General features: G+C 44.4%; 1 protein-coding gene and 1 non-coding gene across 2 annotated transcripts in view; both read left to right on the forward strand.

The window, feature by feature from the left end:
* Positions 1-6,916, forward strand: part of GTF2H1 (general transcription factor IIH subunit 1) — a 36,033-nt gene extending 29,117 nt beyond the window's left edge. The window contains 4 exon segments of the mRNA XM_036029119.1: positions 149-239; positions 694-809; positions 3,985-4,077; positions 5,828-6,916. Coding sequence (XP_035885012.1) covers positions 149-239; positions 694-809; positions 3,985-4,077; positions 5,828-5,914 — 387 coding nt within the window. The 3' untranslated portion in view covers positions 5,915-6,916.
* A 6,298-nt stretch (positions 6,917-13,214) lies between these two features.
* On the forward strand, positions 13,215-13,321 carry LOC114501098. Its single transcript, XR_003684871.1, has one exon. It is a non-coding gene; the product is annotated as a U6 spliceosomal RNA (small nuclear RNA).
* Positions 13,322-16,057: the final 2,736 nt, after the last annotated feature.

Here is a 16,057-nt window from a genome sequence, read left to right on the forward strand (position 1 = left end):
TGGAAAGCAGTTCACTCTGGTGAACTTGCTATAAACTGCGTATTTATACAGTAATAAAGACTTACTGGACATTTTGCTGTAAAGCTGACGTGTTATCTAAGAAAGATGTCCAAAAAAGAGAAAAACCACTTTTTGTGTTTCCTTTCAGGTTCTTTCAAGTAGTGCCGCCAGTAGTGCCATCACAGCACTGTCACCCGGAGGAGCACTTATGCAGGGAGGGACACAGCAAGCCATAAACCGTATGTGCTGGGCTACCTTCTGTCGCTATCCCTTTACTTAAGTAAGCTCTTAAGTTGAGAGGAGGCTAAAGTTTTGTTGGCTTTGCTTTGGAACATTTCTGGGGGTTTTGTTTGTTTTCGTGCATCTAGATCCTGATGTCTGGACAATAACTTAGGTTTCAGAATTATCTTAATATTACCATGGCATGTTAGTGGTCTCTCTGTATCCTAAAAGCTTTCTTTTTTTCTCACCCAGCTCTTAGAATGAAGAGCAACCTTAAAAGTTTTTCCAAAATCCCAAAGGAATTTAAATTCTGTGATCTGTCAGCAATTATATTAGTAACTTACCTCAGAAGAGCACATCCTGGTTTGGCATCAGCAAAGAGTTAATGTGAAAATTTCTTCTCTGAGTGGTCCTTTCAGAAACTGTCCATACTAGAAAAGAACTTTTATCCTATGGATCTTTCTTTTGCAGAGATGGTGCCAAATGATATTCAGTCTGAATTGAAACACCTGTATGTGGCTGTTGGAGAACTACTTCGGCACTTCTGGTCCTGCTTTCCTGTTAATACACCATTCCTAGAAGAAAAGGTCAGAACCAGTTCCAAACACAGCCAGCTATTAACAGTGGTGTGGCTTGATGGAGTATTATTTTGAAATTGGAAAATTGTATTAAGTGTTTGCCATGTGCTAGACATGTGATCACTACTTTGCATACATTATTTAAACCTCACAGCATCCTGATGAAGGTAGGTATTGATACCAATTTTAAAGTTTAAGAAACTTGAGTGTAGACCAGTTCCATAACATGTGATCATACATCTTAAAATTTGTATTTACATCTAAGCCACTGGAATGATAAAAGAACAGAGACCCAAAAGAAGTCACATCAGTAAAATTTTTCAGTGTGTCTTTTTTTTTTTTTTTTTTTTTTTTTTTTTTTTTTTTTTTTTAGATTTTATTTATTTATTGTTAGAAGGGAAGGCAGGGAGAAAGAGAAGGAAAGAAACTATCAGTGTATGGTGCCTCTCGCGCACCCCCTACTGGGGACCTGGCCCAGCAACCCAGGCATGTGCTCTGACTGGGACTCAAACCAGTAACTTTTTGGTTCACAGGCCAGTGCTCAGTCCACTGAGCCATACCAGCCAGGGCTAAAATTTTTTATTTGGTACATAATTTAGGGGTAGTTAAATCTAAACCGAGATTGACAACAGATACAGCAATAGCTCTTTAACACTAAAACCCCTTTAACCAATTAAAGGCTAGTTGCCATATAGAAAAGTATTTGAAGCATCATCCCATGCACCAAGAGGCTGTGGGTTTGGTCCCCAGTTGGAGAGCATATGGAAGGCAACCAGTTGACGGTTCTCTCTCATCCTCCCTCACTCTGTAAAATCAGTGAAACATATCCTCAGGTGAGGATTAGAAATAATTATAGTAATAATAGCTTTGCTGTATAACTTGCTCTTATAATCAATTTTTAAGAGAAAGATAAATGTCCCATTAAAAAAACAATAGGCAGCCCTAACTGATGTGGCTCAGTTGATTGGGCATGATCCTGCAAATAGAAAGGTTGCCAGTTTCATTCCTAGTCAGGGCACTGGCCTGAGTTGCCCGTTTGGGGACATGCCAGAGACAACCGATCAATGTTTCTCTCTCACTTCGATGTTTTTCTCCCTCTCTCCCCCATCCCCTCTCTCTAAAAATAAATAAAATCTTTTTTAAGAAATAATAGGCAACAGAATTTTTTCAATTTAATGATTTTTTAAGGAGGGAGGGAGGAAGAAAGAGAGAAACATCAATTTGTTCCACTTATTTATGCATTCATTATTTGCTTCTTGTATGTGCCTTGACTGGGGATCAAACCCACAGCCTTGGCATATCAAGACAACACTGTAACCAACTCAGCTACCCGGCCAGGGCAACAAATGATTTTTAACAGGCATCTGACTAAAGAATGCAAGTGGCCCAATAAACCTAAGGAGGAAATTTTCATACTCACTAGTATTCAAGTAAATTATCTTTAAAGATACAGTGAAAGAACATTTTTACCTATAATCTGCAAATGAACAAAAAACTTAAAATGATCAGTGTTGGCTGAGTTACTAAGAGTTCTTTCTTTCACTACTACTAGTACTGCCTTTTTAAAAATGCCTTTACCCAGAAATTCAACATTTAGAAATTTAATTTAATTAAGAATGTGTATAGATATTTAGCCATAGAGATGTTCCTCTACCACTGTCTATAAAAGAAAATGTGGAACTAACCTAAATATCTACCAGAAGGTGATTGGTTAAAGAAGCATTTGTTATGCTCATACATTGAAATACTATACATCTATTTTAAATGATGACTAGGGTGAGTTTTTAATGACTGATAGATATTCATATTAAAATAAATGAAATTTTAAAACAGTATATACAGTGTATTTTCTACATCTATGCTTTTTTTTTTTCTTTTTGCACTTGTGAGAATTTAATAAATTCCCATCCGTGTGGCTTCAAGCTACCAGCACACAAGCCCCACCAACAATCTTAATCTTCTCCTCAGCTCTTCTGCTAAAAAAATTTATCCTTCAGCCCTGGCTGGTATGGCTCAGTGGATTGAGCACTGGCCTGCAAACCAAGGGTCACCAGTTCTCTCCCAGTCAGGGCACATGCCTGGGTTGCAACCCAGGTCCCCAGTGGGGTGCACAAGAGGCAACCACACATTCATGTTTTTCTTCCTCTGTTTCTCCCTTGCTTACCCCTCTCTCTAAAAATAAATAAAATCTTAAAACAGAAAAAAAAAAAAAGAACTCATCCTTCACAATGGCAGGCTGCTTTGGGAGCTTTCCCTTCCCCAGAACTTTGTAGTAGCCCAATCGCACTACATCAATAATGGGAGCAGCTCCAGTCTTGTTTTTGGCAGCGTTGACCTGTGTCTGCTCACTGTCCAAGGTCCGCAGTTTATCCAGGGTGATAGTGGGGCAGAGGCTCTGGTTCCTCTTAAGTGGTGGTGCCTCATACCAACTTTCCCAAAGTAAACTGGGTGATATTTGTTGTTGATCCTGTGATGATGCAAGCCCCCAGCATTTTTTTGGCCTTCTGGGTGCTCCCTGTGTTTGGCGATGCTGCCGTGGCCGTGGCTCAAATGGCCCCAACGTTTCCCTGTCTTCCTCAGTCTGGATGGCGTGTTGGTGGCCAAAATGCAAGAGAGAAGCCTCCACAAAGTCTCCTATATCTGTGCATTTACACACACGAACAAAAAATGTTGAAAAGGATATGAGTTATGGACCAAAGTGTTAATGGTCTGTGAATGTTGGGATGTAAAAAGAACTTTTTTTTTTAGATTTTATTTATTTATTTTTAGAGAAGGGGAAAAGGAGAAAGGGAGGGAGAGAAACATAGATGTGAGAAACATCCATCGGTTGCCTCTTGTAAATGCCCCAGCCAGTGATTGAACTTGGAACCAGGCATGTGCCCTGACCAGGAATTGAACCAGCGACCATTAGCTTTGCAGAACAATGCCCAGCCAACTGAGCCACACCAGTTAGGGCAATTGAGTATGTTTTTATTTTCTACCTTTTGCATTTTCTTAATTTTTCTGCAGCAGCCATTGTTTTAGGGATAGATTTTATTTTAATCTAATTACATTAGATATTGCTTCTCTGCCTGGTGGAGCCAATTAATCAAAAAATAAATGAATAACCTTCCTATGTGTATTTTGATTTCTGTAGACACTTTGAAATTTCTCTGTAATTTATTATTTCTCTCACCTTTTTTAGGTAGTGAAAATGAAAAGTAATTTGGAACGATTCCAAGTCACAAAGCTCTGCCCATTCCAAGAAAAAATTCGAAGACAGTATTTAAGCACAAACGTAAGGCAACAGTCTGATTTTGACCTGGTTTTCTGTGTAGCAAAGTGATTAAATTAACTTTGTTTTCCTGTGAACGAATAGATACATTGTTTTTTTCCTCCTGTTCAGAGTGTTGTTTTTAACTGTAAAATAATAAATATCTGTGTGCCCACCAGTCACGGTAAGAAATAGAATGTTTCCAGGACCCACAGGTATTTCTTGAGGGTCCCTGTCCAGTTCCCTACCCCTCCCTCACTTTCCCAGGACCATGACCAATAATCACCTCCGTGCTTTTCTTTAGAGATTTGCAACCCATGTGTGTGTTCCTTAAAAATATTTATTTTGAAAACGTGAGTAGTAAGCACAAACCTAACAATGTAAAGAAAGGAAGACTTGCCCTTCTGTGGTAGTAGATTGAACAGTTCCTGGGTTATGGTCTGTCTGAAGCTTCCCAGATTGTTTACATCAGGGTGGGCAGTCGATAGGGTACTGAGAGAAAAGTGTCCCTTTATGCCCAGCGTGTTTAGCTTTATTTTTATGCAAGGCTAGAGCAATCACAAGACTTTTTCTGTATGTGTCATGCAAATCCTCTCAGAGATGATGGGAAAAAATAGTATATACAAACTTAGGATTCAGTATTTCAGTAAGGTAGAGTTTTACAGTTGAAAGCTGAAAAATCTTCGTAAGATTATACTCAAATGTTCTAAGTGGGTTTTCTCAAAATATAACAGTATTATAAACAGAAAAGTGGCTTGAAGTGTCTTCCTGCAGCGGTGCAAGGATGATTTTTATATAGTTTCTCAACAAAACCAAAACACACACACACACACTCATAACAATGACAGGTGTAAATCAGGGTGATTTTTTTTTTAAACTCTACCTCAGATTGAATGAGTCATTGACACGGTGAAAGGATTTAGGACTTCCTGATTTCCATCCCTATGCTGCCGGAATCACCCGTGGAGACTTACAAGACTTTTACTTGCAGCCACATAAACACTGTCTGCCTCCAAGGAAACAGATATTCCAAAGGCACTCTACCTCAGGGGTCTTTATTAGCTTAGACCAGTGTGGTCCTATTGACTTTCAGTTATGTCCATGGTGAGGGCAAATTTTTTTCTACTCAGAAGATACAGTGCTGACCTAAGTAAGATGTGGCATACCATTGTGTGAAGCATTCAGACGATTTAGATTTTTTGTGACCCACTGAATGATACTGGCATCCTGAAGTGTTGGAGCTGGAAAGGCCATAGAGGACGTAGAGGAGTGCTTCACAAGATAGGCTGTGCGGCACGGTTAGCTGCGGGAGCTTTGGAAAATCAAAGGTTCCTGGGTTTCCTCACAGACCTGCTGTATCAGAATCTTCAGGGGATGTAGGCACTTTCCCAGTGTTCTGCAAGGTAATGTGGGTACCACCATCCTGGCCTTAGCCAACAGACTGATGTTCAAGTCTAGAAACCACCAGTTTAACTATTCATGTCCCTCATTTGACAGAAGAAACTGAGGCCTAGAGCACAGTTAGGACTCTCATGTTGTGCCATAACTGGTGATGACGGCATCACAGCCTCTACTGTACCCCACCATCTCTCTGACCTTTCTGTACAAAATGCGTCTGATAACACCTTCACAGGGGCTTGCACGTTGCCTTATTGGGGAAATACAAGTGAGCTTGGAAACTACACTGTCAAGTACATGCCAGATCTGAACTAGAAGCATTAAGTTCCCCAGCCTTTGCCCAGTTGTTGTTTAAGTGTCTTGCTATGTTTTTCAGTTGGTAAGTCACATAGAAGAGATGCTCCAGACAGCCTACAACAAGCTCCACACGTGGCAGTCACGGCGTCTGCTGAAGAAAACGTGAAGTGTCTGTGGCTCGCAGGTTGTGTGAAACCGAGAACCGTGGCCTGCAGTGTCTCTGGAAACCTGGCCTGAAGACATGCAGATGATCACCCACAAGTGACAAGAAACATCTGCACCACGCCAACTTTCGGAGCTGATGCTTTTGTACTTGCACATTGTGAACTGAAAGGAAAGGGACTGATTAAACTAATAGCTGGGGAGGTAAATTAAGGCAGAACCAAAATGAGCTAAGTTGCAAATATATATATATATATATGAATATATTTTTAAAAGACACTGTTTACTGCAGTTACTCAGGAACTGCTTTGATTCATATTAAGCTGCTGCTTTCGGAAATTTAAAAAAAAAAAACACTTTTTAAAAGGGTGCATTGATAAAATCTGAGGTTTTTGTTGTTTTCTGTGTAAATTTTTTTTCTAAGTTTATGGCACAGGGTACACCTTAAGTATTTCTCCTCCATCCTCTACTTGGATCCTCAAGTTTTAGTGAATTCTAATTGTACCTTACATCAGCAAGCTAAAGAGACTGCTTTAAAGTAAGCCAGAGGGAGACTGTTGCTCAACCATCAGGAAACAGTTGTGCTCAGAAGACATCATGGTCCTGTGTTTCCTACGGAAATAAGAAACAATAAATATTGCACTGAATGTGGTTTGGAGTCCCTAAACGATAAAGAGGGAACATAATTTGCAGAAAGTCGTGTGGGGGTTTTATGCAGAATTTTGTCAGAAGACAATGGTGCTGCATGTTTTTTTTTTTTGAGTGCAAATGTACATTGCTAAGTTTTTTTTAAGATGGCATGTGCTTTGAAAGAAGGAAATTGCATTTTTAAGAGTTTAAAATAATCTTATGAGTGAGAAATATAAGAAATTTTATTTTCACCTCTTTAGAAAAAAAATAAAAGATGTTTCTCATATCTCCTTTTCTGCAGTATCTGACTGTTACTATCCTTGGCGATTTGATAATCATTGCATAGTGACTGAAAAGCCTAAGCAAAAAAAAAAAATCGTTCTTATGTCCTTGTTTATGGAATTCGTGCTGTGCCATATTTTGTTCCTAATAGGATCAACTGTTTAAGACTTTAGATGTCTTGTATTAAAAGTTACAGAAAAAAGTAAAACTTTTTATAGCTGCTCTTTTATCTGTAACACATCTTGTGGTTTCTCCTTATGTGTGATTTACTTGAGTGGACTGCTCAGAGCTACTCGTCCTTTTTTAAAGCCATTATATTAGCTGCTTGTCTTTCAGATAACAGCCACAGTAAGTCACGGCCCGTTCAGACTTTTCAACTGGCAAAGGAAAGAACGTCACTTTCCTCATTTCTCTTTCAGATCAGTGTAGTATGGTGTGTGACCCTTTACACCTTACAGTTTTACAGAGTGCTCTTCCAGTGCGTTACCACCACAGCCACTCAAAGGAATGGCGATAGAGCAGATAGAAGAATGAAGTAGCAGGGTATGTCTCTTGGCAAAGGTAGATGTAAAGAACTAAAATGCTTTTTTAAATATGCTGTTAAAGGTTAAGTGATAGATATAATGGAGCCTGAAAAAAGGAAACTTGGGGAACTGAGTAGGTTTCACTAAAGAGGTAACATTTTACTTAAGCCTTGAAGACGGAATAGGGAAAACGATGAAGGTATGAAGGCTCTGGAAGACTCCAGTGTGTGAGGAAAATAGTTTTAAATTGATGGCTTTGTATGTGAAGGTCAGAGACTCAGACCTTACCCATTAGGCATAAGGGATCCTTTCAGAAAATTGCTCAAAGTGTTTTTTCTGAAGATTTTTTTTTGTTTTGATATTTTTAGATAAAAAGTTCAGCTGTTGGGCCAAAACCTAAAAGGCTTTTGCAGCAATATAGACTGGAAACTAGGTCCAAATTAGAATTCTGGTAAAAAGAAGGGTACCGAGTAAAGACATTCCTAAGGTATGTGACCAGGTCTTAAAGAATGAGGACTTAAGAGGGTTTATACCAGAGGTAGTTCAGTTTTATGTCTAGCTTGCATTTGAAATATTTAGTCCTTGGAGCCCTTTAAAAATGACCTTTGACAGCCATTTAGACCTACTGTGGCCTTGCCTTCCCACTGTGGAAACCATAGCTGCTGGTGAGGGCTGCTCCAAGCCAGCCCTGCAGCAAGCACCTCTCCTGCTATCCCACTTGGTCCTCACCGCAGCCCGTGCATCAGGTGGGTGCTGCAGAGTATGAATGTTTAGACAGTGATTTATCTAAATTCACACAAGCTTCTGTTTTCACTGATGGATAAGATGCTTGTGAGGTCAGAAGCTTTTATTCCACAGCTCGTGTTCCCATTGTCTAGTTTGCTTGTTTTGACTGCCCTGTAGGTCTCCTGCTTCTGTTTCTATTCTGTGCTGCTTTTATGGCAAAGCACATTTTGGGGTTAGTCTTCCAAGTGGGTCCCATTAGCCCAGAAAGCTGCAAAATGTAATGTAATGAAGCCATATTCTGCCTTAGGAAAATGCATGTGGCCTAAAAAGAAGCATAAAATCAGTAGTGCCATTCTTTAGACTTATAATGCGAAATGAGTAGAATACCCTATAACTACCACAGTCTGGAAAGCCACAAAAATGCCTCAACATCTGTACCTAGGAAGGTAGCCCACTCATTCAGACTAAGGGTTTAATCCAGAAAGTGACTTCCTGTTGGTGCATATACCACCTGGAGCCAGCAGTGGCCCTGAGATGGAAAGCTGCCCATTTTAAACTTAGGTTTGCTGTCTCTAGTGTCAAGACTTGCATGGGATTCCTCAGTGCATTACCTCTGCCCTTTCCCAGTTTAGCTTCTTTAAGACTCAGCTGTTCTCCCAGCTCCTGAGGCCAGGGGAATCTTTGGTATTCTCAGCTCAAATTGTCCAGAGCTGGAGTATTGCCTAGAACCTGGTTCGGGACTGATCGGCCTTAAGTTTGTAGTCCGTATCCTTGATTGTGCATTAAAGGCACAGAGAAGACTTGGGAATTCAAACTTTGTAACCACAGAACTCTGATGTTTGGTTTTTTTTTAGTCTCACAGAATTAATCCCTAATACGTGTGACAGAGGTAGAATCGCACCTGTTGAAGTGCAGCCAGAGACAGGTCCTCCCACCCCGCTAGCGATACAGTGTGAAAAACCAAAACCGTCTCTCGACACCTGGTAACCTGCGTTTAATGGGAGGGCACTGAAGTGGAAGGTGAAAAACACCGATCGGGCCTGTTCCCTGAACACATATGCCTCACTGCAGCTGTCTGGACATGTCATGGCTGCCTCTGCAACCTGTGAGGAAAAGAATCCATGCAAGGGGCAGAGACCAGCCAGTGTGCAGCAACGGCCAGGCAGCACAGCCAGCTTACGGTAGCCAGAAACATGTGTGCTTTACATCATGGACTAGAGACGCCATAGGAAACTAGAAAACTGGTAGCCTCTCCCTGACCAGCCCAGTTGTGTATATAATTGACTGTAGTACTAAGTAATAAGGCATTTCTATTAAAAAAAAAAAAGATAAGGCAGGCATTATATGCAGGTTCCAGAGCAGCCCTCACCTAAGGAATGAGTCGGGCTAGGCCTATGTGCAAGGCCAAGAATTCCACAAACCAATTACAGTCTGAAATAGATGGAACAAACTGTCAAAACAGTAACTATAACTCCCCTCTTCCCTCAGCTTGTTTCCTGAGAGAGGATACAGTTTGTTGAGCAATTCCCCTATGCCAAGTCATGTTGTTGGCATTAAACCTATTAGGTGGGTACTACGATTTTTTCTACTTTCCAGATACAGAAGGCTTAGAAAGTCACTTGCCCACGAACACACAGGTAGTAGGAGCAGAGTCAGGGTTGGAAATCAAGTCTGCCTGGCCCCCAAACCTGAGGTTCCCACTGAGACCCCTCATTCTGAACAGCTGTCAGTTTGCTGCAACACAGAGGAATGCAGTGCAGATGGAGCTCAGCTATCTACCCTCCCCCCCCACCTTGTCCCTGAGACATGAGAGCATCTCTCCAAGTGGTGGGGGCTGAAGGGGCCTGTCTATATCCTGAAAGGCCTCGCCAGAAAGGTGAAAAGATAGGGTCTCCTTAGAGGAGGGGTCACTCTGGGCTTTGTGTTCCCCACTCCTCCACCCCCAAAACTTAACAAAATGTCACAGAAACAGGCTGGCAGGAGCTGCCCCAGATGGTCACTTCGCCCCAGGCACATTCCTGCTGCGCAGCTCAGTGAGGGAGCAGCCTCCATGCAGAGGCCTTGTGTAAACCTCATTGATTTTTTTGCTTCATTAGGTCAGTGAGAGTCTGTGGCTCCCACAGAGAGGCCTCATCAGCAAGGTCTAGCAATTTCCTGGAGAATCTGTAGGGGCAGTAGCTGCTCTCGGTCTCCAAGCTGGGAGCCTACCCAGATGCCACCGGGGTTTCATGAAGCCTGGCTACAGCCCATCTGGCTGCGTGGCTCTGGATGGGTGCCTTTACCTTCCTAAGACTCAGTTCCTGTTCCTATAAAATGGGCATAACGATGTTCCCTAGTCCACAGGGTAGTTGCAAGGATTAAATTAAATAATGCAAGAGTGCTGGCTACATATTAAATATTCTGTAAACATGAGAATGATTGTTATTGCCATTCTCGCAAAGCCTAGACCCACAAAGTTTGGGGTTCCAGCACTGACCAAGAAGCACCCTTCCGCAATTACTAATAATTTCAAAACAGCTCAAGTCTTTGGCTTGCCCTTGGCAAAGTGAGAGCTGTGAGTACAGCAATGCCTACAGCAGTATCTACCAAAACTCCTTTCCTCTCTAATCCACTTTCATCCATCTGCAGAAGTCAGAGGCACCTCTTTGAAAAATCGCTCACCCGACCCTGGCTGGCGTGGCTCAGTGGATCAAGTGCCAGCCTGTGAACCAAAAGGTCGCTGGTTTGATTCCTGGTCAGGGCACATGCCTGGGTCGCAAGCCAGGTCCCCAGCTGGGGGCACGTGAGAGGCAATCAAGACATATCTCTCACAAATCAATGTTTCTCTCCCTCTCTTCCTCTCTCTTCCCTCTCTCTAAAAAATAAATAAAATTAAAATCTCCCACCCCTACTACCTCCGCAATTACCTGGAGATGTTTTCTTCTTTATTATGTAGATTAACAGCCTGTGGACCCAAAGCCTTCTCCCCACCTACCATTCCACTTATTTTTCCCCCATCAGGCATTCTCCATTCTGTATCACAAAAGCTCAAAGAACAAACTTAAGCAAAGACCAAATTCCCCATAGAGATTGGGAAAGTTGGACAGTATAAAAAAAACAAACACCTAGAGAGCAGGCTGTGACACTTCACCCAGTACAGTATTTTTACAGTCAAAGTTCAGGCTCACTCCAGTCCTTTGCCACAAAGCCCAAGCGCTGTCGCTGTCGTTGGAAGCAGAGCAGTGCCCAGAAGGCTGAGAAGGGGTGGGAGGAACCAGGAGCAGCTCCGCCTCGCATTCTGTTTCCTTTAGCTACTGGATAGGGACTCTCTCAAGGGACCTTCCTGGCTTTGAGTTGTGGCAGTGAGGTCAGCTCCATCTCTGCTCCTGGGGTGCCCTGCCAGCCCCCTGCCTCCCTTAGGAGAGCACACAAGGGAGCAGGTCTGTCCACTGTGTCGCTCTGGAGTCTTTGACTCCATATTGATCAATAGCACCCCCTGGTTGAGAGTCGGCCAGCTCCTCAACTGCCCCAGGAGCCACTTTATGGGATGAGGGGATGGGAGTGGCAAGGAACTGGGATTATTGCATAATCAATGCAGTCTGTCTTCTGCACTACCAACATCCCCTCGTTTACCAACTCGAGGGAGAACAAAGTCTGAAGCCAACTAACACACTGAGATTTTCAACTTTCACCTATTGCCCTGAGGAGATTTTAACACTGAAGCCTGACAACGTGTCCCCACGATCAATAACAGGTGGGAGGCAGGGGGCAGCCTCCAAAGGCGGGCCTTCCCAGTCTGCCCCGTTTCAGGACCCTTCTCAAAGAACCCCTGCTGGGTCTGAAGTCTCCCAGGGCAACCCAGCTGGGCTGCCTCCTTAGGCTATTCCCAAGTTTCAGGGGTTGACAGTGGAGTGTGATGGGGCTGCAGCCCTCCTGGAGGCTGCAAGGCAGTCCTGGTACTGGCTCTGGATCTTTGTCCAAGGCAGGAAGTTGTGGCCCTTGGTTACCATGGAGATGCTGGCACAGCCAGTGCCCATCTGTGGTTGACAAGCAGCCTCCCTTAAGAAAGGGGGAAGTTGCTTGAGAACTCGCTGAGCTTGGGGTGGGGATAGTCTGTGACATCATGAGCCTGCCACTGAGGGGGCTGGAGAGGACAGGAGGCTGGGAGCTCTGGGAGAACAGTGCTCCACTGCCGTGGCCTCCTGCCAGTCTTGGAGCTTTAATGGCTGGGGTATGGCTTCCTGCAGAATGAAACCTTGCTGCCAAGCTGCCAGCCCTAACAAGGGCTGTTAAGAGAGGCTCTGATACAGTGGAAAAACCCCAGGAGTAAGAGCCGGAAGTGATAGCCACACCCATAGGATAGAGCCCAGCCTGGTGGAGAAGGTGTCTGGTGTAGAGGAGAAAGCACTGGACTAGATGGGAGGGCCCAGTGCCTTAGTCACCAACTCTGAAACACTAAGGTAGTCAGAGCACGTCCACTCTCCAAGCCCTGGTTCCCCGCTGTGAGAACAATGTTTGCTCCCTGGGCTGAGTCGCTGAGAGCCCCCCACACCCACTTCCTGCAGTGTAAGCAGGTGTGAGGGGCAGGTGGTCTCTCTCTGATTCAGTGGGTAAGGGAGGGCCAAGGCTGTGAGGGCCTCTCCTAGGCTTTTATCCCTTCTGTGGCTAAAACCAGAGGATGAGCTAAGTTAAAATGTCCTTTGAGAGGGCCTGACTCTGCAAGTGTGTTTGTGCAAAGGGCAGAGCTTGGCCCTGCGTGCATGTGGGCTGTACAAGGCCAGCAGAGCAAGCGCCAGGGAGAGGGAGGAAGGCTGGGTAGGACCCTGGAGCAGCCCTGCGGGCAGGTGAGCTCCTGGGCCTTCCTGCAGCTCTGGGTGAGGGGCTTGAGGATATCCAATACATTTGCCCTTTGATATCCAGGGAGCAAAGGGCAAACTGCTTTCCCAGCTGTGAAGCACCTCAGGAAAGGCAGAGAGGCAGAGTGGTGCAGGGGAAGAAAAACTGATCTGGGGGTTTTAAACCCACCTGGCAGCTTTCCAGCTGTGCGGCCTGAATCAATTACATTGTTTAAGGTTTGGTAGTCTCATGGGTAAACTGGAGTACAAATTCCTATTCTGCTTTCCTCTTAGTTAAGGTGAAAATTCTTAGAAAAGAATAGATTTGGCTGCCACTTTGGCAGCACATAGACTAAAACTGGACCATCGCAGAGAAGATTAGCATAGTCCCTGTGCAAGGATGATATGCAAATGTGTGACGCGTTCCATACTTTTTAAAGGGGGTCAAATATACGGAGATAGAAGATTTGACTTTGGGCTGTGGCAAATAATGCAAGATTCAGATGATGTATCATAGAATGTACACTTGAAACCTACCCAAATTTGTTAACCAGTGTTGCTCAAATTTTAAAAATGGACATTAAAGCCACCATAAAAAATAAAATAAAGCCACCACAGCCCTGTCCAAGTAGCTCAGTGGGTTAGAGTGTCATTTCCATATGCCAAGGTTGCAGGTTCAATCTCTGGTCAGGGCACATATAACAAGCAATTAATGAATACATAAATGAGTGGAATGACAAATTGATGGATTTTTTTCTCCCTTCTTCTCTCTATAAAATCAATAAATAAATTTTTAAAATTAAAATAAAATAAAAAGCCACCTAAGCTGTGCATAAATGAAGGACCCAGTGAGCTTTATCTAGATGCAGGGGGGACCCTTCTCCATGTCTGCACTGGCCCCAACACAGCCTGTATTGGGGCCCTCCTGTATTACAGGGGACCTTTCCCTCACCTGCCTTCCAGTACCCAAGAAAAATGAGGTAGGGTTGCCTTTTCAGACCAAACAGGGAAGAGAGCCTCCTTCTCCAGCAGAACCTGCTTTGTGAGGAGTGACTCTGTACAGCAGTTTAAACAAAACCCCCCAGGGCTGTCCTGGCAGGGTGGCTCAGTTGGTGGAGCATCATCCCGCACACCATCCTAGGTCGTGGCACATATGGGTGCCACAGGTGCCAGGGTGCAAATGGAAAGCAACTGGTTGTGATTGGTTGTCTATCGCACGTCCCCAATCCGGACCTGGACCCAGCCTTGGCTTGCAACCCAGGCGTGTGCGTTGACTGGCAATCAAACCAGCGACTTTGGGTGTTGTAGGCTGGCACTCAATCCATGGAGCCACACCAGCCAGGGCTGATGTTGCTTTCTCTCTCCCTTCCTCTCTCTCTAAAAATCAATAAACATATCCTCGGGCGAGGATTTAAAAAAAAAACGACCCAGGGCCCATCATCCACATTTCTGAAGGAGCCCTGCAGTCAGCAGCTGCACAGGAAGACCTCCGTTCCTCCCCACACTCCCGCCCCGGGGAATCACACGCAGTCTCCTCTGGCCGCATTCCCACTTGTACTTGCTTTGATCTTCTTGGAATTTTATAGGAAATTACCCTCCTTCTTTTTTGAGCTAGGACTTGGGATGCAGTTCTCCATTTGGTAAGGTTTGATGGTTTAAAACTATTTACACAGGAATCAGAGAGATGGATTTCTGTTAGCAGTAATCAGCTTTCAAAATCCTGTGAGACTGTTTTTAAATAAATTCTGCCCCCACAGTGCCTCGGGAATTTCGGATCCAGTTTGGAACCAATATAGGGGACAAGAGAATGCTAGGCGTGGATTCCCTGTTCCCGTGGGTGGGGCTGGTTTTCCCTCCTTGACTGCTTGTCTGTGTCCCAGGAGCATCCCTAATCATTGCCCAAAATGGGGTGGGGGGCAGCGTTGCCTCCGAGTCCTCCTGAGCTACTGTGAAAAATGAAGGGGTGTGTATGGAAGCCTGGCTCACTAACTCGAAGCCTCCCTGGATGCTGGAAGTGGAAGACAGAGACACTCTGATGTTCACCGTCAAGGATGCTGAGGCTACAGAGGGAATGTGGCCTCTACAAGGTCACTTAAAGGTCTATGGCAAAGCCAGAGCAAGAACCCCGGTCCCCTTACCCTCTGGTCAGTGTCTCCACTCCGCCAGGCTGCTCACTCATCTTTGCTAAGCTACGCCTGTCACTGTCCTCGCCGCCTAAGGCAGCAGAGAGAAAGGCTGTCGTAGCTTCTGGTGGTCCTCCTCTGCTGTAACTAGGCAAGGGACACTTTCTGTCACATTGTCTGGCTTGAAGAAGCCTCGGGACTCCGTCTGTGGCACTGATTTGCGGCACCCTCAGTTTGGAAGCCCCTTAGATTCTGGTGACGGTCTTTGCCTTGGAATCTATCAAAGTGATGGGAAGCTTGAGGCCTAACTCCCTGGCAGAGAAAGATGGAGCAAAAGGGACACAGATATTATCTCTTTCCTGGGGTAGGAAGTGGCTAGAAGAATATCTCAGTCCATATGGATGGCTAGAACAAAGTGCCGCAGGCTGGATAGCTTGTAAAGGACAGAAACGTATTTCCCACGGTTCTGAAGGCTGGGAAGACTAAGACCAAGGAGCAAGCAGGTGTCTGGTGAGGGCCCACTTCCAAGTTCATAGATAGTGATCTTTCCGCTGTGTCTTCGCGTGGCAGGAGAGGTGAGGAATCTCTCTGGGGCCTCCTCCTTTATAAGGAAGTTCCACCCTCATGACCTAATCACCTCCTAATGGCCTCACCTCTAAAACCATCATATTAGGGATTAGGTTTAAACATATGAATTTGAGGGACACAAACATTCTGTCTACAGCAAAGGGAATCTAGACTTTCTGAGGGTGTGTCCACCCCTCTGCCTGCTGGCCGCATGCCGCCCAGGATGGCTGTGAATGTGGCCCAACACAAAATCATAAATTTATTTAAAACCTTCTTTTTTGCTCATCAGTTTTCATTAGCGTTTGTGTATTTAATGTGTGGCCCAACACAACTCTTCTTCTAGTGTGTCCCAGAGATGCCAAAAGGTTGGACAGCCCTGTAAGGTCATGTGAGGAATGAACTCTGGAGGGAATGACAGTCCAAGACAAAAAGGGAAACAGAGGCAGCTTCTAGTACCTGAGGGTAAGCCCAGGCTGGAGGA

Source organism: Phyllostomus discolor, chromosome 6 (genome assembly GCF_004126475.2).
Source record: "Phyllostomus discolor isolate MPI-MPIP mPhyDis1 chromosome 6, mPhyDis1.pri.v3, whole genome shotgun sequence".
Taxonomy (NCBI): Eukaryota; Metazoa; Chordata; class Mammalia; order Chiroptera; family Phyllostomidae; genus Phyllostomus; species Phyllostomus discolor.